Source organism: Pseudonaja textilis, chromosome 11 (genome assembly GCF_049901715.1).
Source record: "Pseudonaja textilis isolate UNSWEBS1 chromosome 11, rPseTex1.2, whole genome shotgun sequence".
Taxonomy (NCBI): Eukaryota; Metazoa; Chordata; class Lepidosauria; order Squamata; family Elapidae; genus Pseudonaja; species Pseudonaja textilis.
The window spans coordinates 17,588,358-17,615,109 of record NC_142000.1 but is presented as its reverse complement, the minus strand read 5'-3'; the positions used below and the strand labels follow the sequence as shown (position 1 = coordinate 17,615,109).

The 26,752-nt window shown below is 44.3% G+C and overlaps 1 protein-coding gene across 2 annotated transcripts; it reads left to right on the top strand.

Annotated features, from left to right (window-relative positions):
- The first annotated feature begins 661 nt into the window (after nt 1-661).
- On the top strand, nt 662-24,194 carry SALL1 (spalt like transcription factor 1). 2 transcript variants are annotated; one of them, XM_087940684.1, is made up of 4 exons: nt 662-704; nt 2,061-2,153; nt 15,275-18,699; nt 22,672-24,194. In XM_087940684.1, exons 2-4 carry the CDS (start codon nt 2,078-2,080, stop codon nt 23,110-23,112), a joined length of 3,942 nt encoding a protein of 1,313 aa, XP_087796810.1. In that variant the 5' UTR covers nt 662-704; nt 2,061-2,077; the 3' UTR covers nt 23,113-24,194. The 2 variants fall into 2 exon arrangements, with proteins under 2 accessions (XP_087796810.1, XP_087796811.1); XM_087940685.1 differs by lacking the exons at nt 662-704; nt 2,061-2,153 and adding an exon at nt 2,731-3,504.
- Nucleotides 24,195-26,752: the final 2,558 nt, after the last annotated feature.

The window sequence follows — 26,752 nt, the reverse complement described above, 5'->3', positions numbered from 1 at the left end:
GAAAGCCCGCCCACTCCCCGGCTCGCTCAGGGGCTAGGAAGGTGGTGAACAAGAAAAAAAAAAGGAAAGACAGAAGGAAAGAAAGAGAAAGAAAGACAGAAGGGAAGAAAGAAAGAAAGAAAGAAAGAAAGAAAAGAAAGAAAAGAAAAGAAAGAAAGAAAGAAAGAAAGAAAGAAAGAAAGAAAGAAAGGCAAAGAAAAGTTTTTAAGAATTGTCCCGGGTAGAGGGACCCTGGGGGAGGGGGAGAGAAAGGGAGAAGGGAGGGGCTTCCTATTTTCAGCCCCCTCCACTCCGGGGTTCCATAATGGATGGATGGAGGCAGGGAGGAGGGGGAAGGGAGAATGATGGGGGGGGGTATTTCGAAAGTCTGCTTTGCCTGACCCTGGAAATGGGGAGAGGGCCCCGGTTGAGGGAGCCCGTCCCCTCCCCTCCCCAGGGACTGCTCCCCCCCCCCCCAGCTCTGGGCAGCTCCAAATGGGCGCGCAGCTGCTTTGCCCGGCCAGCCCCGCGAGCCAGGCGGTTGGTGCGCGGGGAGGCTGCCGTGGCAGCCGCGGCTGGTCGCGAAAAGTGAGAGGGGGGGCGGCGGCGGCGGTGGGGGGGGGGACGGGGTGGAGGAAGAGAAAGTTTGCGAGTGACAGCCGCGGATCTTTCCCCCAGCGTCCTGCGTGGGGGTCTCTGGCTAGCAAGGAAGGCGAGGCAGGCCGGTAAGGAAGACGAGTTTTCCCTCCTTCCTTCCAGTGGACGGTTCACACCCCCACACACCCCCAAAAAGTCCAGTCCCAGCCCAAGTTTGGAGGTTCGGAAACTGCCCCCCACTTCTTCTCTCACCTCCCCTTCTTGCAGCTGGAGAAGGACCCCTCCCTCTGTCTCCCCACCTGCCCTTGTTTCTTCCTTCCCACCCCCACCCCCAAAAAGTCCAGTCCCAGCCCAAGTTTGGAGGGTCAGAAACTGCCCCCCCACTTCTCCTTCTCTCACCCCCCTTTGCAGACCCCTCCCTCCCGAGCAGGCCTCCCCCCCGTTCCCCAGCTGTGTGGGGCTGGGGTGCAAAGCATCCTTCTCCGTCCCAGCGGGAGCACCTCCCGGCCAGATCCCGGGATCCCAGCTTGGGACCCAGCCCGGCTTTCTAGGAACTCCACACACACCTCGAGTCTCCGGGGTGCCTTTGGCAAGCAAAGGGGGAGATGAAAGAGGAACCGGGCTCTGCCCCCTCCCTCTCCTTCCCTTTCTCCCCCTCCCCTCCCTTCCCCAGGCCCGGCAATCCTGGCCGGGGTTGGAAAACAGGGCTCGCCCCCCATCTCACACCCTACCCCGCAAAAAAGGGCTTCGGATTCGCCATTCGCTCCTGAACAAAACCCAAAGTCCCGGGTCCCGGACTTTTCAAAACAAAACAAAACTCCGACTTGCCAAGAAAAAAGGAGGAAGAGAAGAAGAAAGCAATTTTTTTTCCCCATCTTTTCCCTTCCCTTCTCCAAAAAAAAAGGACCCCCAAAAGTTGGGAACGGGGAGGGAGGGAGGGTCTCTTGCAGCTCATTCCTATAGTAACAGCCCCGGCGAGTTGCTCAGAAAAAAAAAACCCCAAAAGCAAAACAACAACAACAAAAAAAAGCAAAACAAAACGCACAACTGTATCCAAACAGCTTTTCTGGCAGGGGAGGGGTGGGAAGGAGAGAGAGTGAGAGAGGGAGGGGCGGGCGATGGTCCTGCGTCCTGGGTCTCCTGATTGGGCGGCCGCCTGGGAGCGACAAGGGTCTCCGCCCAATCAGCGGCTAATTGATTAAGGCGAGCGGGTTTGAATAGAGCTGGCCCCGTGCCAATCGCCTTTTTCAAAGCGTCCCCCTGTATGATTAATCGCGGTGCATTATTGATAATCACAATTATCGCAGGACACATGCGCGGTGCGCGGAGGATCGGGCAAGCCGGAGGAGGAGGAGGAGGAGGAGGAGGGGGAAGAGCTAAGAGGAGGAGGAGGAGGAGGAGGAGGAGGAGAGGGTGAGGGGGGGCAGGCTGGATTTCCGTAATTTTGAGAAGATTTTTTTTCGTAATTTTTTATTCGGCCCCAGCTGATGTTTGAGCCAGCATGTCGCGGAGGAAACAGGCGAAGCCGCAGCATTTCCAATCCGACCCCGAGCTGGCCTCGCAAGCTCCACGCAACGGTGAGGGGGCTTGGATCGGGAGGAGGAGGGGTGACCTGGCTGTGGGGGGTCTCTTTTCGGGGAGGAGGCCAGAGAGAGAGAGAGAGAGAGAGAGAGAGAGAAGAGAGAGAGAAAGAGAAAAAAGAAAGAAAGAAAGAAAGAAAGAAAGAAAGAAAGAAAGAAAGACCTGCCTGGTTGCCTGGGGAGGGTATTTTTTTTGTGGGTGGTGGGGGTCCTGCCCAAGGCATTGATGCCCCCCCGTCCCCCGAGGATCTCCGGTGAGAGATCTGCCTTACTTCCCAGAAGCCTGCGTCAGCTCCCCCCCTCTCTCTTCGACCGCCCCCCCCTCCCCCTCAAAAAAAAAAATCGCTCTCAATTTGCCCAAAGAAACGCAAAGAAACTTACCTACCTTGAGGGGCTTAGAAGAGAAGGATGGAAAGGCGGCCCCGGGAAGAGGCGGGGGGGGGCAGGGAAGAAAATAAAAAGGGGGGAGGGGGAGACAGCAAAACGAGGAGGAAAAATAAAACGAGGCTGGTTTTGTTTTCCCCGGGGGTGGGAAAGTGCAAGGACGCGTAAAAAGTTGTTGGGTGCCTTCTCCTCTCGCGCGGTGGGATCCCGGCTAGGTTGGACCGTTTCTGGGCTCTCTCTCTCTTTCTCTGTGTCTCTTTCTTTCTCTCCCCCCCCCCAAGACTCCAGCCCTCCCCCACCCCATCGGTCTTGCTCGGACTGGATCCTTTTGCCGATCTGCCCAGCCGAGAACCGGGATCTCTCACGATTTGGGCTCCCCTCTTTAAACACGCGGACCTACCACCGCGCGTACTCAAGGAACTCGAAAGCCGAGCTTGGAAAGTGGAAGAGGCGTCGGGGGGGGAGAGAAAGAAGGTCCTTAGGGAAAAGGCGCTGCAGGACCCAGGTGGGGAGGGCTGATTCTCTGAATACCCCCCATCAAAAGAAGATCGCTCCCAGGATTTTCCCTCCTTTCTTTGCAGGGATGGCAGAAGCGACCCGGGCCTGACCCTCTGGCATAAAAAAAACCCCAAGATCTTTCTTCCCAAATTTACCGCCCCCTCCCCTCCTTTCCCTCGCCATCCTCACCCCCTCACCCCCACCCCCGCAAGGAAAAAAAAAAACCCGGTTGCAAAGGCTGCGCCGGAGCGATCCCAAGTCCTCCCCCCTCTCCCCATCGGCCCCTTCCCTTAAATTTTAGCCAGGAGAGGGGGGAAGAAAAAACGCACGCACACTCCCAGCGAAACACCCACGGGTTTTGGGTTTTTGGTGTTTCTTTTTTTTCCGGCTGCGGCGCGTAAAATTATTTCGTTAAAAGAGAGAGAGAGAGGAGCGCGGCTTTTCTGCTCCCTCCCGGCGCAGATGGGTGAGTGCGATCCGTTCGCCGGCTTGTTCGGGCTTTGCGCGGCATCCACCGGCGCCGGAAAGTTTCCCAGCCGGCCAGCTCTCCTCCTTCCCACTGCCACCACCCCTCTCTCTCTTTATTCCTCTCCCTTTCTTTCTCTCTTTTTCTTGCTCTCCTTCCCTCCTTCTCTCTTTCTCCCTCCCTCTCTCTCTCTCTCTCTCTGTCTCTCTCTCACTCAAACTTGCGCTCAATCCTCGCTTGTCCGTCTCTTTGGAATCTGCTCTGAAAGGCACCGCGCGGAAAAGAAAAGAAAAAGGGGGGTAGGGGGGACTCAGCCGCGTTTCGCGGGCACTCGGCAACCGTGGGAATCTGAGCGCCGGAGAAAGTTGCGCGGGGAAAATCGGGGGGCGGGGAGGGCAGGGAAAAGATGACTTGGTTTGCTGGCAACCTGCCCTTGCTCCGGGAGAGTGGGCGTCGGGCGAGGTGGATCCCCCCCCCTCCCGTTGCGGATCGCCTTTACTTTTCTCGGGTGCCGATAAGCGCGTCGGCGTCGGATCGCGCGCGGATGGAAAGCGGGGCAGGAGGCTAAGCGAGCGAAGGGGCTTATTTCTGAGTGATGGGGCGGAGGAGAGGATGGAGGGAGGGGGATACAGCAGAACAACAACTTCTTCTTCTTCTTCTTCTTCTTCTTCTTCTTCTTCTTCTTCTTCTTCTTCTTCTTCTTCTTCTTCTTCTTCTTCTTCTTCTTCTTCTTCTTCTTCTTCTTCTTCTCCTTCTCCTTCTCCTCCTCCTCCTTCTCCTTCTTCTCCTTCTCTTTCTTCTCCTCCTTCCTTCTTCTCCTCCTCCTTCTCCTTCTTTCCCTCTTCATCTCTTCTATCCAAGCCAATTTCACGGCCGGCTCCGAGAATCTGATCAGATTATTATTATTTTTCCCCCCCTGAAGAAGGAAAAGCGGAGGTGGGGAGATGATCTCGTTAGCTTCCAAGGTTGACGCTCTGTTTGTTTGTTTGTTCCTTTCTCCGTTTGTTGGCTATTCGGCTAATCCACACCCGCCGTTGGCGAAGCTTGCGAATAAACTTGGGTGGGTTAATATTGAAGAAGATTCGGCGGTGGGTTGGGGGCGAACCGAGCCTCCCAACTTGTTTCGGCTCCTTGGCAAGACGCAAGGTAGAAGAAAAGAGGTGTAGAAAACAAAACCCGGCTTTTCAGAAACACTTTATTTTGTGTGTGTGTGTGTGTGTGTGTGTGCGCGGAGGAGAAGCGGATCGGGTGGATCTCCGGGCCACGCTTGGAAGTACCGGCGTGGGATCCTCTCTTTTTCCCTTTCTCTCCCTTTAAATCTTTCTTTTTTGGGGGGGGGAGGATTTTCTTCCACGGGCGTTCTCGCGTATCTGGGAATGCCTGCAAGTTTCTAAGGTGCAGGGGGAGAGTTGTATCTGCTTAGGCACACATACAAAGATTAAATTGTGTTTAAACTGGGATTAGCAGTTGGGGGTGGGAGGTGAAAAGAGAGAGGGGGGGGAGAAGAGAGAGGCCCGGGTGGAAATGATAATTTCTCTTGTTTGGGATGTCTGCTCCCAGGCCTTACTGGACCCACCAAGAAAGAAATGTGGCTTTAAAACTTCCTAGCATTTGTGCTAATATATTTGGAGGGATGCTGTTTTTCCTCTTCATCTATCTATCTATCTATCTATCTATCTATCTATCTATCTATCTATCTATCTATCTATCTATCTATCTATCTATCTATCTATCTCACATATCCATACAAACATACATGCACAGGCATAACTGTGATCATTTTCCTTTTGGGTCTCTTTTGTAAGGAGGGAAAAATGTTCCTTCCACTATCTGAATATATATATATATATATTGTGCCCCAAATTCTGCTTCTGTCCTCCACAGTACATGATAGGAAAAACACACACACACACACTGTTGGTAAACAAGCTCTCCCAGCACCCAAACTTTTCAGCATCCTAGCCGGCCAGAAGTAGAAGAGGTGTGTGTGTGTGTGTGTGTGTGTGTGTGTGTGTGTGTGTGTGTCTATCACTCCCCCATCTCACACACTGCCCCTCCACTGTATCCCTCCTTCCCTCCCCCCTTATTCTTTTCATGAGGTTCAAGAGGTTTGAAAAAGGTTTTGAGAACTAACTCAGCCACTCAAAGATGCAAGCAAGCAAGTCAACTTTTTCTTCAACAAGAATTTTTTTTTTAATTATCGACTTGTTTCAATTTTTCTTTTTTTTCCCCTTTTTCTTTCTTTCTTTCTTTTTTTTTAAAAAAAGAGTTCTTTTCTATAACTTCTCAAATCCTTGGCAGACATTGTGTGAGGGTTTGGAGACATTTTTGAGCACTTTCTTTAAAAGAGGGGGATACCCCTTTAAGCTGGGCTAGAGGAAGTCTTCTCTGTGTTCACTGCTATGTTTGTCTCTAAGCCCAGGTGTAAATTTCAACAGAATACTTGAAGTCCTGTTCCTTTGTTGAGGGAAGGTTTTCCAAAAGAACTTGTAACAAAAGAATTCTGTGATTTTCAAACTGAGTCAAACCTCTTCTTTTGAGGAAAATCTCGGTTCCATCCCTTTTCCATCCTGAATTTCTAAAGACTTCTTTCTTTCTTTCTTTCTTTCTTTCTTTCTTTCTTTCTTTCTTTCTTTCTTTCTTTCTTTCTTTCTTTCTTTCTCTCTCTCTCTCTCTCTCTCTCTCTCTCTTTCTCTCTCTCTCTCTCTCCCTCTTGTTCTATGTCTTTCTATGTCTTTTTCTTTCTCTTTCTTTCTTTCTTTTCTTTCTTTCTTTCTTTCTTTCTTTCTTTCTCTTCTTTCTTTTTTCCCTGCTTCTGTTTAGGCCTTGGCAGGATCTTCAGTTTGTTAGCCATATCCCTCCCCCTTATAGTTTAATGTCTGGATCCAGGTTTGCTATGAACAAAAAGTAATTTTATCTCTCCAGGCTTTTCCTGTTCAGTAATGTGCTAGAGGGGAGAAAAATCAGTTTTAGTCAAAACATATTGCTATGGAGGAAAATGACAATTCAGTTTTCTTAGTTGCTGGCTTGCTTCGATTAAATAATCCTTCCTTCCTTCCTTCCTTCCTTCCTTCCTTCCTTCCTTCCTTCCTTCCTTCCTTCTCAAAAGAGCGGGGAGTTGCTCCTTTTCTTTTCCTCCTCCCAATAACTCTATTGCCAGCAGTACATCTAGCTTACTACTGCCTTACATAGTTCGACTAAGTTGCCTGCAGGCGATGCTTTGTAATAGTGTTAACAGGATTGTAATAATAGTATACAGTGGACGAACTTTAGTGAACGCCATCTGTCAAGGCAATTTGCCTTTGCCTTTCAACTATTTTTCAGGAACATGCATTTTTGGAAACTGTGTGTAGCCTACAGTCAGAGTATCAAAGTGAGATTAGGTGGGGGTAATTAAAAGCTGATCTTCATGGCTGTTAAAAAAAACCCCACCAATATATTATTTATTACAAACAGAATGTCTCTTCATGTGATGATTTGGGGTTGTTGTTGTTGGTTTTTTTAGCAATCTCCGTTATGAATCAGGTGTTTGAAAGTTTTGGCCTTCATTGTCTTGTTCTTTTGTTTTTCTGCTAGTTTGAATTAAATGCTATTGCTGAACTATAATAACAGTTTGATCTGATCTTTTTCTCCCTATTTTTTTTTTCTACCCCTTCATTTAGTAGTATCACCTCTGGGGGGGTAGAGGAGAATCAAACAGTTGAAATTTTAAAGCATATTCAACAAGTTAAATCTTGCTAATGGGAATATACACAGCATTCTGCTGTGTTACTTTTTTAAAAAAAGAAATTAAGGTTATTATTTCATCATTACTTTCCCGCAAGGTTCAATGGAATAGAACTTACTACTGACTCAAATATGCGAAATCATAGAGTAATTCTGTAACTTATTGGGATTTCAGCTTCTTTTTGAGCAGTGCTTTTTCTTTTTTCCTGCAGTTTCTTAAAAGTGTGTGCTACAAAAATATGTTTTCTTGCAGAATTATTCTACAAGGTTGGGAGAAAGCACGCCTATCTGGCGTGTGCTTTCTTTACACAATTCCATCTTGTTCTAGGCAAAATATTAGAAATGGTTATGATTTAATATTTTAATCTCCTTTCTTTTATCTGTGCAAGTCCTGCCCAAGTTATAACTGCTTTTAGTGTGAGCTTTGTAATCATAACTTTTTTAAAGGCTTAAAAAAAAAGGCCTTTTATGATTAGATATTTATGATTAGATGTTCTTCCAAAGATGGTTGCTGCAATTAGTTGACATTTTCCATTCTTCAGTCAGAAACTTCTAAAGCAACTTGGTCTGATATGTCAGGATTAACTTGTTTAATGGCCCTTTGTGTTTCTGCTTAGAGGTAAATAATTTTTAAATGGCTGGGCTTTTTTTTTTAAAAAAAAGTTTTTTCAATGGGGAAAACTTGTCTCCATTTCAGTTAAAAAGTTCTATGTGGAAAAAAAAATGTGCTTGACATTTTCAAAACATCCAAACATCCCTTACTGTTAGGCGGTTTGTCCTCTGCAAACTTTATTTAATTTTCGGCCGATTATCTCTAAGGGGCTATTTCACAAACAGATCCTCTTTCTGTAGCTTCCCTCCCTGGTTCCTCCCACCAGCCCCAATCTTCCACCATATTTACACTTCTGGCTGTTTTGTTTGATAAGTTCTTCTTCAAAAAAAGAAAATGTGTCCCGGTACATGTAGAAAAAATGTTGGTTTTTTTTTTTATCAGAGCAGCAAATCCGGCCGACCAAAGGTGGAGAAAAGGAAGAAGCAAATGGGAATGGGGGGATGGGGGGGTTGAAAAAAAGGGGGGGGAGAGAAGAGAGAAGGAGAGGGAGACAGAGAGAGAGAGAAGGAGAGAGAGAGAGAGAGAGGGAGAGAAAAGGAGAGGGAGACACAGAGAGAGAGAGAGGGCAAAAAGTGTGCGTCAAGAAAACCAGTCTAGGGATTGGACAACCTGGCTTTTTCCAAGTCTTGTAAGTTTTTTTGGTAAAAACCACCGCTTGGATTCTGGAACTGGGCTGGGTTGAGGAAAAGGGGGGAAAACTTGCCAAGGAAAACCCGACCAACTGGAGCTAGAGAGAAGTGAAGAGTTCAGATGTTTTAACCTTTGCCAGCTTCCTTCCCAGCCAAAGGTGACAAAGTTCAGATCACAATGCGGCCAGTTCAATCTCTCAGCTGGTGACCTCCAAAGAGACTTTTGCCAGTCACTTAGCAGGAAGTAGGTAGTTGATTTTAGCTTCGCCTTATCAGCTCCGGCTTCTTTGACTAACTCTCATTCCCTTGTTACGCCTCTGGATATCGGAACCCCCAAAGAGAAGATTGACAGGCGATTGTAGCGGCTCCGTTTTTTTTTTTTTTTTTGCACCTTTCTACCACCAGATGAGTAGGATCTGGTTTCTTGTTCCTTTGCCAATGTTTACGGAGCTGAAGTTGAGATATATTAGGTCGATCAACCGGCCCTCCATCCACTCCGATTTATTTTGGGCCTGCCACGATTAAACTCTTCCCAAGTTTGATGGGGGGGTGGGGGGGGAGAGAAAAACTGTTGCAAGTGAACCCCACCACCTAGTATTCGTTTTTCTCCCCTTCATTCTGAAGAATGAATCCATTCTTTCTAGTTTTATTTTTTAAAGAAAAATAATCGCTAGTCTGGTCTGTTACTTCATTTTGCAACTGAAATGCATATGTGGTTATTTTTGTTAATGGGCCATAGTCTTTTGCGTATTCAATCTCCAGTGGAACCAACTTTTTCTGAGAGGGTTTAAAAAAAGAATACATATATAATGATATATGTATAAAACAGGAGTTGGGGCATGAATTTGTATTATATATATATGTATGTACGAACATATGTATGTATGTTTGTATGTGTATAAAATCCATGCCCCCAACTCCTGTCCCTAGTTTTAATGCAAACAATTGACAGGAGCATATCAAAACTCAGGAAAAGTCCCTTTTTTAATCATGTCTTTTGGAAGTGTTATAAACCATGTTGAAATCTGATTTCATTTCAAGCAGAAGTGCAAGTGGGAATTGTAAAGATTGAGTTGGAAGAGGCGGGGTGTTGTGTGTGTTTGTGTACATTAGAGAAGAGGGGTGCCTGCCCTAAAACCTTAACCTCATTTTCTCTTGGTGAATATAAAAATCTATTCTCGGTAATGTGGAGGAATGAACTTCAAAGGCTGTTATTCAGGAAGCTTGGAAACTTTTAAAGAGCTGCCTGAAGACACCTTGATGGGGGCGTTTATTATTCCTTTTCCAAAATGGTGCAAGATAATTTTATATTTGCGTTTCTGTGGTCGGGCCTATGTCTCCAAAAGTCATGCAGAACCCCTCGTTTCCATGAGGCCAATACCGAAATAGTTTTTTGAGTTGGCAGCAGAGTCCTCACCATTTTTTAAGAGAGACCAACAGATTGGAAATCCTGCAGCTGATTTGGGAATAGGGGCCCTTGCCAGCATAAAGTTTCTTGGATAATTTGCAGGGTTTGTTTGTTTTTTAAAGAGAACAAGATTATAGTCTTACCTTTCTTATTATTTTGTTTGGCTTGGATGGATTGCTGCATTTTCTGTTTCAAACGTGTGGATTGAAAATTCATTTAAACTTTTCTATCATAAGAGACACAAGAACATGGAAATCTCACTGTCAGGTGACGAGGCTCCATTGTTTGGGATAACTATGTCTCCAGTTGCTACGATTTAAAAAAAAAAAAAATCTTCCCCCCACCCTTAGAATGGCTTTTTTTAAAAAGGCAGGAGGAGGAGGAGAGAGAGAGAGAGAGAGAGAGTTACTTTATGCATCACACCATTCCCAAGGCCCTAAACCACCTTCTATGCAAATTGCACCCAAGAAGCATCTCTAAACTTTAAAAATTGATTTTGAACAAGGGTTGAAGCTAGTGAGAATTTTCTGGTTTCTATCAAAACTAGAAGTGTGGCTAGATGTTATTGAAAATGTATCTTCATATTTTTTAAAAAAATATATTTTTATTTTGAACATTGGGAAATGTAAAGTTTGCCAGATTTAATTTGTGGGGGGAAAGTCCTTTCAGGTATTCTTTTGGGGAAAATTTTTGCAGGAATTAAAAAAAAAGAAAAGAAAACTTGGTTGTTGTTGTTTTTTTTAATACAAAATATATACACCATATTTTCCTAAAAACAATAGCATTCCCTTTTCCAAAATAAATGAAATGTCTAATGTTAGCATGTGGGTCATAGTTCCTGACTATTAGAAAGTATGGACAATTCTAGAAAAACTGCACACATTCTCTGTTTGATATTTGAGCCTTTTTACTTGTTTTCTAGCAAAAGAGAGAAAAATGTTGGTAGGGTAAAATATAGAACAGTGTCTTTTTGCAAATTAGGCAGATAAGGCAGCCTTATAAAGGTGAAGAGGAGGATTTAAGACACGTTTTGATTATTTTTTTTTTAGCACAGGCGTGCTATAGATTGGAAGCAAATCCATTGTTCTGCATATAATTCATCAGTTGCTTTTTCTGATTTTCCTCACTAGTTAGTTAGTTTCTGAATCTGTCATTATTTGTCTAAGCACAGCTGACCAAGCAAAACCATGTTTTAAAGTGGGCTTTATGTTTTGATAAATGTGATCTGGTTGAAAAAGTATTTTTCGACTGAATGCCGAGCTTAATAGAACATGCTGACATAATAGTTTTAATGCATTTTGTTCAAAATGTGTGAATAAACAGAATGGCTTTTGTTGCTTTATAATTGGCTGGAAACGTAGAGGGAAGCCTCACCATTAGATATGGAAATGGGAGAAGAGAAGAGAAAAATGTTTTTCACCTGACAGTATTCAGAATGGATTCCTCTTGGTTTTTGAAATGAGCGTCTGAAAGGGATAGAAGCATTTAAGATTAGTTGTCAAAAAATACAGTGCTTTTAAAGTGAGTTGTGTGTTGTGTTGTGTGTGTGCACACAGGCATATGCGCAAAAGTATATGTTGTGTTAGGCAATAAAATAAGCACGACAGTATATACAAATTGTTGTATTTAATATTTGACGTCTTCTTGCCAAAAGTCCTAAAATTCTAATCACGTACGTCTGCTAAGAGACGAGATGGTCAAATGTTCCTAGGTTAAATTGATTCCTAGTTACTAACTTCAACACACAACTTTTTTTCCCCACCCCCTCTGTTTTCAAAACTCTGGAGACGGGGTATAAACTTAAAACAAAAGTATCCATCTGGCACCAATGTCACAAACTCTACGGCCTTTAAAAGAAAACAGAATCGAACGCAATTTTTCTTTTTTTCTTTCTTTTTCTTTCTTTCTTTTTTGATAAGCCCAACACGGCTTGTTTTGAACTTGGATTGGTTTTAACTTATCAAAGAAAAGGGGGGGGGGGCGGATTTTATATTATCTCCCTTTTTTGTCTTCTCCATCCTCAGAACTTTTTAATGTTTCTCTCCCGGCCCCGCCCTTCGAAGATTTAATTTGGAAGTCATGGAAACTACCTATTATCTGATTTTAGTGTCGCAGGAGAAGTGGGGAGGGAGGTAATCCTTGAATTAAATGGGCTTTCCCCCCCCTCCCCTGTCTTTCTAAGTTGACCACACACAATCTGTACAAGAGAATTTTTTGTCCTCATGCTGAGAGAACAATAGGGAACCATCCTTCTTTTCAATAAGATCAGGGAGTTTGAAGGCAGAGGGAGAATTTTTCTTTCTTTTTCTTTTTTTTGGAGGAGGGGGATAACGTTTAATTTACAAATGGATCTTCTTGGCGATAAGAAGAAAGCAGCAACTGGTTGATAACAAACCTCAAATGAAAGGGACTTCCCCCCACCCACCCCCTCTTCCTAATGAAAGGTTTCAGAGCTATCGCTTAAACCATCGGGAGAAGAGTTAAAAAAGCAAAGAGTTTTGATAGCGTTGCACAGACAAGGAAAAAGATCGCGTGGCATTATCAACCTGAGCCATCCAAATTGATTTCTTCTTGCATGGCAACATTTTCTCTCAGCTGCTCATCTTCTCCCTTTCCTTTTTTTAACCCATTGGCTGCCCTTCGCTCTCCCCTCCCTTCTCTTGTCCAGAAATGTCATATTTTTAATGCTGCTTTTTAAAAAAATAGATAGGAGGCGATAATCTAATCTAATCTAATCTGCGTGGTAGTAAAATTGCAAGGGCTTCACTGGTGCTGTCTGTGCTCAGTGGGGCTACCCTACATTGTACCATGGTGCATGTGAGGTTAGGAGGGGCGTGAATTTTTTTTTTATAAAAAAAATGGCATTGGAAGCGAATCTTATGGATGAAGAAGGACCTGGTTTGCAAGCGACGCAGTGATTCAGTAGGCCGTCCGTAGTTCTCAGAGGTTCAGGAGGGCTTGTTTGGAGAAAGGCCTTTTTGTAAGCTAAAGCTAACCATATGTTTAGGCACCTGTGGAGCCAGGCCAAATGTGTTTATCAGAAAAGAAATTGCATTACATAGGAAGTCTGTTTTGGGGCTTTGCTGAGCAACAATAAAGCTCAAAGAACACTGCGATCTTCAGCTAAGTATCATGAGAAAGATTAAGCAACAAACGCTTGATTGTGAAAACACGGATATTATTCTTTGACAGGCCATCTCTCTCTCTCTCTCTCTCTCTCTCATTTCTCTTGCTCGGTTCCTATTCCATAAAGCTCCTAGAAATAGCAGAATGAACAAATGGAAAACAAGAAGTTTTATGGGAAAAGAAACAGTTAGTTTGTGTGTTCCTGAAGAGCTCAAAAGATTGTTTTGTTTGTGAGCTTGTGTGTTCCTGAAGAGCTCAAAAGATTGTTTGTGTGTGTGTGTGTGTGTGTGGACAACCTGAAGCTCTGGTGACATGTGCTTTTTTTTCCTCCTCTTTGAGTTCCCCATCCCAACCCGTTCACTTTTGTCAATAACTGATGGATGACAGATTAATTTCAGGGATTAGGGTGACTGCCCAAGAGATTTTTGAAGCAGCCACAGAGGAACAAAGTTGAAGGAAACTTAAAGGAGTCAACAGATGGTTGGTTTTCCATTGGATGGATCACTAGGTGATAAACAGAACAAAATGGACAGAACAATTAATTTCTTGTTGTGGAGTGTGCCCCATGTGTTCAATTCATGCTATTTTATATTACCATAGATTATTTGAAGGACCCATAATCTTGAACACGAATGTCAATTTAAAGATCTAACTTGTACAATCTTAAAACTTAGCCATGGAGGACGTTTGTGACGTTATGTTTGTTCTCACCTTGTGTGCATCTTGGTGGTCCAGTCTTGATTTTATTCTGGGCCACTAAAATGTCTTTAAAAAAAGAAATGGAAACTGTAAGGTCTACGGGTTTTCTTGCCAACTTTTAGCAAGTCGTGTCATCCAAAGGCAAGCTGTGGCTTAAGGGAAGAAGATCCTTCCTAGATTAAAATGTGAGCATGGTACATAAATACCTTAATCTGATTGTATCAGATTCCTGAAATGTCCCCTTTTTCTGTCTATCATTTCATGGAGAGTAACTTAAGGAGTTTATATTGTGTTTGTCACAAAGAAAACTGATTTCTGATGTTCAACTTAAGCTTTGGAATGTTATCCTTCAGATTTCATATTTCTCCAAATTGTGATACAGTACATTTTCCACCCAGGAAGTGCCCAAAAGATTTAAACTCTCTATTCCTGCAGAACTGGGATGGTTTGTGCAAATACATATGGGATTGTATTCTATTCCTAGTTGTATTACAATTGTATCTCAATTCCTAGTTAAAAGAGCCTAAAAGTTCCATGTTCTATTTTTCTGTGCTTATGTTTCTGAAATTGTGGCAAGAAGATAGGCGTTTCTTTCTAGAAAAATTATAATAATTATCATATGTTGTTGTGCTGAATAAAGCTGGTGGAACACCTTTATCACATGTTATATGGTCATCATGTTTGCACCAGCCATGGGCACAGATCTAGGAATACCACCATTTTTGTTGTGAACTCCTTTCCCATTACGAAATTGAACATTTAAGGATCATTTTAGAAAGCTAAAACCCATCCTATCCTACAGATCAGCGGTCTCCAACCATGGCAATTTTAAGCCTAGTGGACTTCAACTCCCAGAATTCTGGGAGTTGAAGTCCACTAGGCTTAAAGTCGCCAAGGTTGAAGATCCCTGCTACAGATTCACCCTAGCAACTTTTTTAAAAAAGGCAATGGCAGACTGGGGTGCCCTTAAGTGACGTGGAAAGAAAATGCTATAACTCGGTAGCTGTCCCTTGTTAAAAAGGAAAATCTTGGCAAAAATGGAGGGCATGACACTTCAAATAACAACACATTAATTCAGTGGTAGGCTGACCGGCCAAGAGATATTTGAACAGCCAAAGATGAACCAGCTTGAAGGGAACTTTAGATTCAAATGGGTTGGTTGAGTTGAGAAGGTTGAGTTTTCCAACATTTTTTTTTCCCAAAAAGGAGTTTTCCAAAGGGAGAACTTTCTAGGAACGAGATGAGCTCCATGTCTCCTCTGGTTGACTTATTTTATCCTTGTAACCTATTTATGTTTCTGTACAATTGTTAATTTTGTTTCTTCTTCTTCTTCTTCTTCTTCTTCTTCTTCTTCTTCTTCTTCTTCTTCTTCTTCTTCTTCTTCTTCTTCTTCTTCTTCTTCTTCTTCTTCTTCTTCTTCTTCTTCTTCTTCTTCTCCTCCTCCTCCTCCTCCTCTTCCTCCTCCTCCTCCTCCTCCTTCTCCATCTATCTATCTATCTATCTATCTATCTATCTATCTATCTATCTATCTATCTATCAATCTTCCCCTCCCTTACCTTGGATCTGTAGGAGACACACAGAAGAGTCAACCCAATCGGACCCCCAAGACAAAGGATGCCCACGTCTGTGGCAGATGTTGCGCTGAGTTCTTTGAACTACCGGACCTGCTACAGCACAAGAAGACCTGTACTAAAAATCAACTGGTTTTAATTGTGAATGAAAGCTCTGTATCTCCTTCGGAAGCCTTCCCTCCGAGCCCTCCTAAAGATAATCCCGATGAACGGAAGAACAAGACAGATCACAACGTGGATCAAGTTGAAGGCAGCAACATTCCCGAGCGAGACGACAAACTTGACAAGGAAGAAACCATGGATACAGAATCTTCTTCCAGTGTTAGCAAAAGCACTAGCAGTACTTCCCAGACCGTCGACAGTACTATTGCAAGCAGTAACTGCTCCACCAAGGGTACCTCAGCTCTTACAACCTCTCTACCTCAACTGGGAGATCTGACCATGCTGGGCAATTTCTCCATGATCAATAGCAACGTCATCATTGAGAACCTTCAGAGCACGAAAGTAGCGGTGGCCCAGTTCTCTCAGGAAGCGCGCTGCAATGGCACCTCAACTCACAAGTTGGCCGTCCCTGCCCTCATGGAGCAACTATTGGCTTTGCAACAGCAGCAGATCCATCAGCTGCAACTGATTGAACAAATCCGCCACCAAATATTACTGCTGGCTTCCCAGAACACAGACTTGCCAACGACGTCTCCAAACCCATCACAGAGTACAGTACGAGCATCAGCCAACCCCTTGTCAACATTAAGTTCCCATTTATCCCAACAGCTGGCTGCAGCAGCTGGATTGGCACAAAGCCTCGCTAGTCAATCTGCCAGCATTGGTGGTATGAAACTTCTGTCTCCTCTACAGCTACCTCAGAGCAATTCTGGCAACACTATGATTCCATCCAGTAGCGGCTTATCTCCGAGTATTAGCCTAGCTACCGCAGCGATTACTACGTTATCTTCTGACAAAGTGACTACGAACACTGGTGTTCCACCGCTTGGCAACCCGGCAGGGACCGTGTCGTCATCGCCAGCTTTTGCAATAAGCAGTTTATTAAGCCCTGTATCAAATCCTCTTCTACCTCAACCCACTCTTAGTAACTCTGTGTTCCCCAATCCTTTATCCAATCTCGGAACAACCACAGAGGACTTAAACCCATTGTCTGCTTTGGCCCAGCAGAGGAAAAACAAGCCGCCCAATCTAGCCGCTTTTGAAACAAAAACTAATTCGGACGAAGCCTTCTTCAAGCATAAGTGCAGGTTCTGTGCGAAGGTTTTTGGGAGCGACAGTGCCTTGCAGATCCATTTACGTTCTCATACTGGGGAGAGGCCCTTCAAATGCAACATCTGTGGGAACCGGTTTTCCACCAAGGGGAATTTAAAAGTCCACTTCCAACGGCATAAAGAAAAATACCCTCACATTCAAATGAACCCATACCCGGTGCCAGAGCATTTAGACAACATTCCCACAAGTACGGGGATCCCATATGGGATGTCCATACCACCAGAGAAACCGGTCAGCAGTTGGTTGGACAACAAGCCAGTGTTATCCACTTTGACCCCATCTGTTGGCCTGCCACTTCCACCCACAATTCCAAGCTTGACACCTTTTATCAAAATGGAGGAGCCTCAACCCATTCCTATCAGTCACCCTTCATCTAGTCCTCCATCTTCTGTTAAAAGCGACTCTGGCTCCATTGATCCTGCGGGGAAGAACTCTAATGGGCCTCTGGCAGAAGGGGAAATGGGTGCTTTGCTGTCCTCCAGCGACAAACCAGAAGAAAGCATGCCCAGTGTTTCTTCTAGTGTGAACCACTCTACAACCTCCCCGGCAGCCGAATCAGATTCCAGCAACGTGGTTGCTTTTACCAGTCCTCTGATGCCTCTCATGTCCGACCAGTTTAAGGCCAAGTTTCCATTTGGAGGGCTGCTGGATGGAACACCAGCCTCGGAGACCTCAAAGCTACAGCAACTTGTAGAAAACATTGACAAAAAGGCCAGCGATCCCAACGAGTGTCTCATATGCCATCGAGTGCTCAGTTGCCAGAGTGCTCTGAAAATGCACTACCGCACGCATACTGGTGAAAGGCCCTTCAAGTGCAAGATCTGTGGCCGGGCCTTCACTACGAAAGGCAATCTAAAGACCCATTATAGTGTCCATCGTGCCATGCCACCCTTAAGAGTGCAACATTCCTGCCCCATCTGCCAGAAAAAGTTCACTAATGCAGTTGTGTTGCAGCAGCACATCAGGATGCATATGGGGGGCCAGATTCCTAACACACCAGTGGCGGAAAACTATCCCGAGTCCATGGAATCTGACACGGGCTCGTTTGATGAGAAGACCTTTGATGATCTGGATACATTCTCTGATGAGAACATGGAAGACTGTCCTGATAGTAGCGTACCAGACACCCCTAAATCTGCTGATGCATCTCAAGATAGTTTATCATCCTCCCCATTGCCACCAGAAATATCAAGTATTGCTGCTTTAGAAAACCAGATGAAGATGATCAATGCAGGGCTGGCTGAACAGCTTCAAGCGAGCTTAAAATCTGTGGAAAATGGGTCGGTCGAAGGGGACATTATGACAAACGATTCTTCATCGGTGGGTGGTGATATGGAAAGTCAAAGTGCTGGAAGTCCTGCCATTTCAGAGTCTACCTCTTCCATGCAGGCCTTATCCCCATCCAACAGCACAATGGATTTCTACAAATCACCGGGCATCGAAGACAAACCGCTACGGACTTTACCGAATGACTTTGCCAATGGTTGGCCTGTCGCCTTTGCCAACGGCGGTGCTTTGGACTTGACCTCGGGCCACCCAGAAAAAATGGTGAAGGAAGAACCGCTGGGCATGTTGTTTCCTTTCCGCGACAGAGGCAAACTTAAGAACACGGCGTGCGACATTTGTGGCAAAACATTTGCTTGTCAGAGTGCCTTGGACATTCATTACAGAAGTCATACCAAAGAGAGACCGTTTATTTGCACAGTCTGCAATCGTGGCTTTTCCACAAAGGGTAATTTGAAGCAGCACATGTTGACACATCAGATGCGAGATCTACCATCACAGCTCTTTGAACCCAACTCAAACCTTGGCCCAGCTCAGAACTCTTCCTCCTCCATCGTACCTGCAAACTCTCTCTCGTCCCTGATAAAGGCCGAGGTCAACGGTTTTGTACATGGCTCTCCTCAGGACCACAAAGAGACACTGCCCAGCTTGCTTCCTTCAGGACCTTTGCTGCCTTCGGCGACATCACCGGTCTTACTTCCAACTCTGCCTCGGAGGACGCCCAAGCAGCACTTCTGCAACGCGTGTGGAAAGACCTTCTCATCTTCCAGTGCTTTGCAGATCCACGAAAGGACCCACACAGGGGAGAAGCCTTTCGCCTGCACAATTTGTGGAAGAGCTTTCACCACCAAGGGCAACCTTAAGGTACTCTCCTTCCCTCCATCTTACAACGCTCTGGTTTTCTTTTTTCTTTAGCTGCCCACTTGTGTCACATCCCCCCAACAGGATTCATATTTTGCACTAAGCCATAATGGGGTTGATTTGGTATTCGGCGTCCCTTCTTGGGTGGATCTAGCCCCACTGTCTTTTGAAAACCATGGTGTTATGGCTCAGTGTGTGTGTGTGGTGTGGACCTAAGGCAGGGGTTCCCAAATCGGAGTTGGCTGGAGAATTCTGGGAGTTGAAGTCCACAAGACTTAAAGTTCTCAAGTTTGGAGACCTCTGACCTAAAGGACTCCTGGGTGAACAAACCATGTCTTAACATGATGCGTTCACTGGGTCAGCCTGAGTGGTATGTGGGATCTGGGCTGTTGATTTAGCTCAGTGCTTTTTGCATGATAAATAGGACTTCTGTACAGGTAGTAGTTGACTTACAATATTTCATTTAGTGACCATTCAAAGTTACAACAGCACTGAAAAAGTGACTTAAGACCATTTTTCACACTTACAACCATTGCTGCTTACCCCATGGTTTATGTGATCAAAATTCAGACGCTGGACAACTGACTCACATTTATGACTGTTGCAGTGTCCCGGGTTCATGTGATCTCCTTTCACGACCTTTGGACAAGCAAAAGCAATGGGGAAGCCAGATTCACTCAACAACCATATTACTAACTTAACAACTACAGCGCTTCATTTAACAGCTGTGGCAAGAAAGGTCTTAAAATGAAGCAAAACTAACTTTGTAAATGTCTCACTTAGCAACATAAATTTTGGGCTCAATTGTGGTCATAAGTCGAGCACTGCCTATATAACCGGTAGGGTTTTCAAGTGATTTGTGAATGGCTGCATCCATGCGTTCTGAAACCATGGTCCAAACGGGAGCAGTGATAGCACGTTCTGGTGGGTGTATAACTTTCATGCTTTTGTTTTTTATGCAGTCATAAAATTGAAGCCAGAAATCATATTTAGCACATAACCTTTAGATTGCCAATCCTGGAATAAGAGTATAATGTTTTAAAAATAGAGGAACAGGTTCTTTTCTTAGGTGTAAATAGATTAAAGCATTTAACAGGGTAGGGTTTGAGTTATGATCATTTTGCCCATCACGGTCAAAACGCATGAGTTTGGAATAATAATTCAAAATAATTCAGTAATAATCTTGAAACCTTTTTTGTAGCAGTTGTTAAATGAATCCACAGTGGTTAAGTGAACCTCTAGTTCAGTACGGGTGGGGTTTTGCTGCAAACTGGAAGTACGGTAAATACCAGTGTTTGGCAAAACCATCCAAAAATATCGTCACGAGACTGAAGGACACTGCAAACAGCCATAAATACACCCCAGATGATGAACCTTTGAAGCGGGCGGGGGGCACATGGGTGGGGGAAGGGGACTTTGGCCCATTGAAACATCAAACCTGGGGTCATAAATACCCCCTTGTCCACCCCATAGGTCCATAAGAACTTCGAACAGTCATTAAGCGGCCAGACATAAATAAAAACTACTTTTATGTCAGTGGTGAAATGCTACCGGTTTGGCCTGGTTTGACCGAACCGGTAGTAAAAAAAAAAAAGCTCCAACGATCAGCTGAGAGGAAAAAGAAGAGAAAAATGTAGGATTTGTCCCTCACAAGTGCGCACTCACCGAAGTGGTAGGGAAACTGGTAGAATCCCACCACTGCTTTACATGTGTTTGTATGTCTGTGTATGTGTGAAGAGGTCATGTGTTTACTATCCTTGTGACTTCATAGTACAGAAATGACATGGTTTTTTTTTTATTTTTGGAAAAGCCATGGCAGGAGAAGGATTAACATATTTGTAAGTGTTGATGGACCAGGGATTGATTGGTTTTTTTCTAAATCCTTTTTTTAAATCCTTCTGCATACCTTTCCTGGTGGTGACTTCTTTTGTAACTCCTTCGTTACACTTTTCGTCTGTATTTTAAACACTGTTTTTCGCAATTCTGAACTTGCACAAGTGTTAAACAGAGAGAGGCACGTCCATTCTCTGGCAGAGCCAAATTCTGCTACAGAAGATAGAAATTCAAAATGTAGAGGTACCTGTGAGGTGCAGCTTAAGATTCCAGATTTTATCACTGATAATTTGAAAGGCTGGGAAAGCAATTTTTAAATGGAGTTTTGTTCACCTGTCCACCCCATTGCTTGGCTGAGCGTTCCTCCAGAAGTGGTTGCAAAAAAAAATATGAAATTAAAACATACCAGTGTCCAGGATCATTTTAATGTCAAATGGTCATATTAAAACTGGATAGAATTTTAAACACTGTTACGACTCCACTTTGAATTTTATGTGAGATGAGCAGCAAACAAAGAAATACAGTTAGTCCTTGACTTACAACAGTTTTTAGCGACCATTCAAAAATTTGAACGCTGGACAACTGATTCGTATTTATGGCCATTGCTGTGTCCCAAGGTCATGTGGTCACCTTTTCGTGTCCTTCTGACAAGCAAATTTAATGGGGAAACAAGGTCATAAAATGGGGCAGAACTCACTTAACAAATGTCTCACTTGGGCTCCATTGTGGTCGTAAGTCAGGGACTACCTGTTTTTCAATCTGTGAAGCCTTGACCTTCTTCTAAATTGGATTCTGGCCTCATTCATTTATACAGCATGGTACTTCAAGGTCATCTCAGATCATTTTTTTCTCCAACATGAAACTAACTCAAGGCAGTAATACCTTGTGAAATTTACTCGGGTCCTTCTCAATCATGGACCAAATCCCAAACTTTTTTCTTTTTCCAGCAAAGTCATTCTGTGGTGTGGATCTTCAGATCCACTTAGATCTACCTAGGATAGAAAAATAAGACATGATGATAAGAGACTCACCCAGTCAAAGCCAGAGATAAAAATTCTGCTGTTCTGTTGATTTGAGCTACAGTTTCCTCAAACTCTAGTTGTTGAGTAGAGTAGAATAAGAATAGAATAAGAATGGGACAGGACAGGACAAAATAGCAGAGTTGGAATGGACCTTTGAGGTCTTCTAGTCCAACCCCCTGTTCAGGCAGGAAACCCTATACCATTTCAGACAAGTGGTTGTCCAATCTCTTCTTTAAAACCTCCAGTGTTGGAGCACTCACAACTTCTAGTGGCAAGTTGTTCTACTGATTAATTATTTTAACTGTCAAGTGATGTTGATAGATAATGTTCTTTATTCCCACCTTAGACCAAAGTTGATTATCCAGATGTTGCTCAGTTGTCCCTCCCAGCTGCTGAAGGACAACCAATAGTGAAGAACATTTTGAGTTGTAAATCATCAACATCTGGAGGAATAACATCCTCATGTTGGAGGCCAAACCATTTAGTGAATGGTTGAGGGTGTTAGATACATCTAGTTCATCGAGGAGAAGACTTGAGGATGACAGGATAGTGATTTTCCAGTTCTTGAGAGACTTGTCAAAGAGAAAAGATGATTGACTTAGTCTCTAAAGCACCTCAAGGAAGGACAAGGAATAATGGGTGGGAGCTTGTTAAAGAGACACCATACCTGGAACTAACTCCTGACAGTGAGAACAATCAATCAGTGGAATAGGCTGCCTCCTGGGAGTCATGGTTCTCCATCACTGGAGGTTTTCAAAAATAGACTGGACAACCATTTGGCCAGGATGGTATGAGTCTCCCTGCAATGAGCAGGAGATTAGACTGAGGTCCCTTCCAACTCTGTGATCCTATGTTATATGTTCTATGCTTAGCTTAAGGCCATGGATCTCCACACTTGACCACTTTAAGATTTGTGGATTTCAATTCCCAGAATTCCTCATCCCATGGGTTTCAGTTCCCCAGAATTCCATGCCGGCTGAAGAATTCTGGGAGTTGAAGTTCTCAAATCGCCAAGTTTGGAGACCCTTAGGCTTAGGCAATAAGACTCAAGAGAGAGGCTACTGCACTCAAGACTACCTTGACCTACCTCACTGCCGCTGCTAACCCATGTCTCTTTCAGGTGCACATGGGAACGCACATGTGGAACAGCACACCCGCCAGGCGAGGCAGACGGCTCTCCGTGGATGGGCCCATGACTTTCCTCGGAAGCAACCCCGTCAAATTTCCAGACATGTTTCCAAAAGATTTGGCCGCGAGGTCGGGAAACGGTGACACTTCCAGCTTCTGGAATCAATACGCTGCGGCCCTCTCCAATGGTTTGGCCATGAAGACCAACGAGATCTCAGTCATCCAGAATGGGGGGATCGCCCCCGTTCCCGGGAGCCTGGGCAATGGCAGCAGCTCCCCCATTAGTGGTTTGACCGGCAGCCTGGAGAAATTCCAGGATTCGGAACCTAACGCGCCTCTAGCTGGCCTGGAGAAGATGGCTGGCAGCGAAAACGGGACCAGCTTCCGGCTCACCCGCTTTGTGGAGGACAGCAAAGAGATTGTAACGAGTTAGGACGAAAGGTGGCGGATACTTTTGTGCAGTTTGTTGCAATTGAAAGTGGGTTGGGGAGGGGGTTGTGTTGCAGGTTTTCCCCCCTCCCCTCCGTTTGTTCGTTTTTGTTTGTTTTGGCAAATCCACGACACAGAAACATTAAAGACACATCCTTTTTGTACCCGTTGGACATCTAGAGTTCTAAAAACAGCTTATTTATTAGTGATAATAACTTTTTTTTGTTTGTTTGTTTGTTTGTTCATGGCTTTGCAGGGATATGCAAGCGTTAAAAGTTCTGTAAGTTGAAGTAAATACTAATTAACTAGAGTGCTGTAACATTTATGGCAACCCAAGTCTGTTTTGGCCAGACGATCTCCGGTCTGGCTTTTTAATTTATCTCCCTCCTTCCAGTTTTAACCTAAACGTTTTGGTGGTTGTGCGGTGCCTCCAGCCCTTTCCGCCACACTTCATCCCTCTCCCGCGCGTGTAAACACAAAACAAACGTACGCACCTGTGTGCCCTTCCATCCTGATTGAAACTTTTCTTGGCAAAGAGGTTGCTTTAATTGCACAACCAGCTCTGCGCCCAGGATTAAAAACGGACCACGCTAAAAAAAAAAAAAAAAAAAAGTCGAAGGATACCCATTCCTTCGTCGTGGGCTCGATTTGATTTTCGTTGGTTTGGTTGGCAATTTATTTTACTCGACGCATTAAATTGGCTACGATTACGATTATGATTAGGTAGATTTCTTTTGTCCCCTTTTAGAAATGGTCCTCTTTTTTTGTATTGTGCTTTTTTACTGGAGTCGTCTTAGATGTCCGTTTGTTTCTGTACAGTAAACAAGCACGAGATGATTAGCGAAAACCCCACAGTGTTGTTTTGCTAGTTCGAAACCCTCTGCCTTGTAGGTATATTATTAAAAAAAAAAAGTACTGGACTTTTGTGCTGCTAAGATTATCTTAAACCACACCTTCCATGGACAACTTAAGATGCTCTTGTACATACAGTGAGAAATATCAAGATCATTAAAAAAAATGTACATATCTTCTCAGCGAAATCAACGTCTTGACTAAGGGAATAACTTCAGTGTTGTTTATTTTATATTGGGTATGACAGGAAAACAAAACAAAACAGAACAGAACAGAACAAAAATATCTTTGGACTGTTATATGCACTTTCTTGGAAAGCCTGAAAAGAAATAAGTCCAGTTACTTTATCCTTTAATACTTACTAACAGCAGAGAGAGACTGTAATTTTCTGCCAGTAATCAAATACATTTTTTTTCTCTCCAACAGATGAAAACTGGATTGTGTGTGTCTGTTTTAACGAAGATGATTTCTTCCAGAATATTTGGGGCCTTTTAGGGGAATGGGACAGTTAAAAAGATGGGAAGGGGGACATGGAAAAGTGCTGAACAGGAGGGGGATAAAGAGTGGAACTACAGCTCCTATCAGCCCCGGCAAGCAGGGCACGATGGGAAGAACAAGCATGGATTTTCAAGTCATGAATCTAGTCTGTTGGTGCCAAACCCATGCCACCGTAGTCCTTCGTTAGGTCTGTTACGTTAAAAAATGGCGGCTTTTCACACTCACTCCTATTTTATCGTTATCATTTTGTTCAATGGAGGGTCTTCCGTTGATGGTGAGGAGACATTTAAGTGGCCAGGGTCGGGATATTCTGTGGGAGGACAATGCCATGCCCAGGGGAAGTTTGAAAAAGGCAACATGGCGCTTGCATGTTGAGTCACATTTGTGAAATATGGCAGGGTTTTGCTAGCCTTCTCTGCTGTTCGGACATTTTCTGTGGGTATAGGATAGTCCTCGATGTACGAGCACAATTGAGCCCAGGCTTTATGTTGCCAAGTGAGACATTTGCTATGTGAGCTCCGTCCCATTTTACGAACTTTCTTGCCACATTGGTTAAGTGAATCACTGCAGGTTGTTAAATGAGTCACACAATTGTTAAGTGAATCCAGCTTCCCCATGGGCTTAACACGTCAGAAGATCTCAAGAGACGATCTCATGATCCCAGGACACTGCAACCATCATATATGTGAACCAGTTGTCCATCATCCGAATTTTGATCACACAATCACAGGTATGCTGCAATGGTCATAAGTGTGGAAAGCGGTCTGTCAGCTTTGGAAGTCATACTAAGACCACCCTGCTCCCACCCTGCCCCATTCTTGAGCCTGGGAAAGTGGGAGGGGGGAAATTTCTTGGAGTGTATGTAGTTAGACATAATAACATTCTTTTTGTAATTCAAGGTCATGTTATTTCTGCACCTGGGTGAGGGGAAGTCTCAAGTTGGGAGGAATGGTGATTGGGACATGTGATGTGATGATGATGGGTGCAGGGGATGGATTTGTAGTTTTTACTTATTGCAAGGAAGCCCAGAACTTTCAGATTTGGGATTCCCCAGTTTGTGCCAGTTTACTATCCAATTAAAAGAGAACTTTTGCGAAGATGCCTGTCTCGGAGTTATTGGGTGGAGTGGAGGTTTTCTGGAATGCTGACACGGTCCTAAGTTACATTTTTCAGTGCTGTTGTAACTTTGAATGGTCACTAAATCAACTCTTGTAAGTCGAAGACAGCCTGTACTGAAGAGGTATTTTGCTTTTGTTTTAAATATATATATATAAACTCTTGGCATGAAATCAACCTCAGGGCTTCAATGACTACAAGGAGTCTTTGACTTACAACCATTTCTTTAATGACAGTTCAAAGTTATGACAGAATTGCAAAAAGTAGCTTAGACTGTTTTTCATACTTATGACCATTGCAGCATCCCTGTGGTCACATTATCAAAATCCAGATGTTTGGTAGCTGACTCATATTTATGACAGTTGCAGTGTTCCGGAGTCATGTAGATCAGGGATCACTAACCCTTTGGACCTCAGGGACCACCAAACTCATAATTTTAAATCCCGCGGACCAGACACCCTGGGAAAATCCCCCCCAAAAGTCTGCAGGATAATTCCCCACCCTATTTTCCTACCAATCGATCATTTTTTTATTTGGGATTGCAGGATACCGTCCTCCATCTCTGTTCTCAGGAGGAGAGAGAGAGAGAGACTTTTGGCTTCATGCAAGGAAAGCAGCAGAAGCAGCAGAAGTCTTTCTTTCTCTCCCCCAAAGTCCGCCAGAAATGAGTCTTTGTGAGACTTGTGCAGGCGCAGCCTCTTGGAGCAGGATGCCTTGCAGGATCCCAAAGACTCATTTTTGGCAGAGTTTGGGAGAGAAAGAAAGATATTTGCTACTTTCCTTGCGTGCAGCCAAAAGCAGAAAAAGAAAGAAGCAGCCTGGTGGCCAGGCCAGGCAAGTGGGGCAATTCCCCCCCTCTGCCCTTTCCCCCCTCCCCTCACTACTTCAAGTTGTTCCCAATGGAAGGGACGCAAGCCTTGTGTTCCCGCGGGCCATGTGGGCATTGCAGCCTTGTGTTCCCGCACAGCCTGGATTAATTGCTTTGGGGGTGACATTTCTCTGCGGACCACTAGAATTTTCTCATGGACCACCAGTGGTCTCCGGCCCACTAGATGCTGACCACTGATGTAGATCCCCTTTTGTGACCTTCTGATGATCAAAGTCAACAGGAAAGCCAGATTCACATGATAACTAACTTTACAATTTCATGCTAACTTAACAACTGTGGTGATTGGCTT

Coding starts and splice junctions, on each gene's coding strand:
- SALL1 (XM_087940684.1), top strand. CDS start 2,078: ATGTCGCGGAGGAAACAGGCGAAGCCGCAGCATTTCCAATCCGACCCC. Junction 2,154..15,274: donor CTCGCAAGCTCCACGCAACG/GTGAGGGGGCTT, acceptor TTGGATCTGTAG/GAGACACACAGAAGAGTCAA. Junction 18,700..22,671: donor CCACCAAGGGCAACCTTAAG/GTACTCTCCTTC, acceptor TGTCTCTTTCAG/GTGCACATGGGAACGCACAT.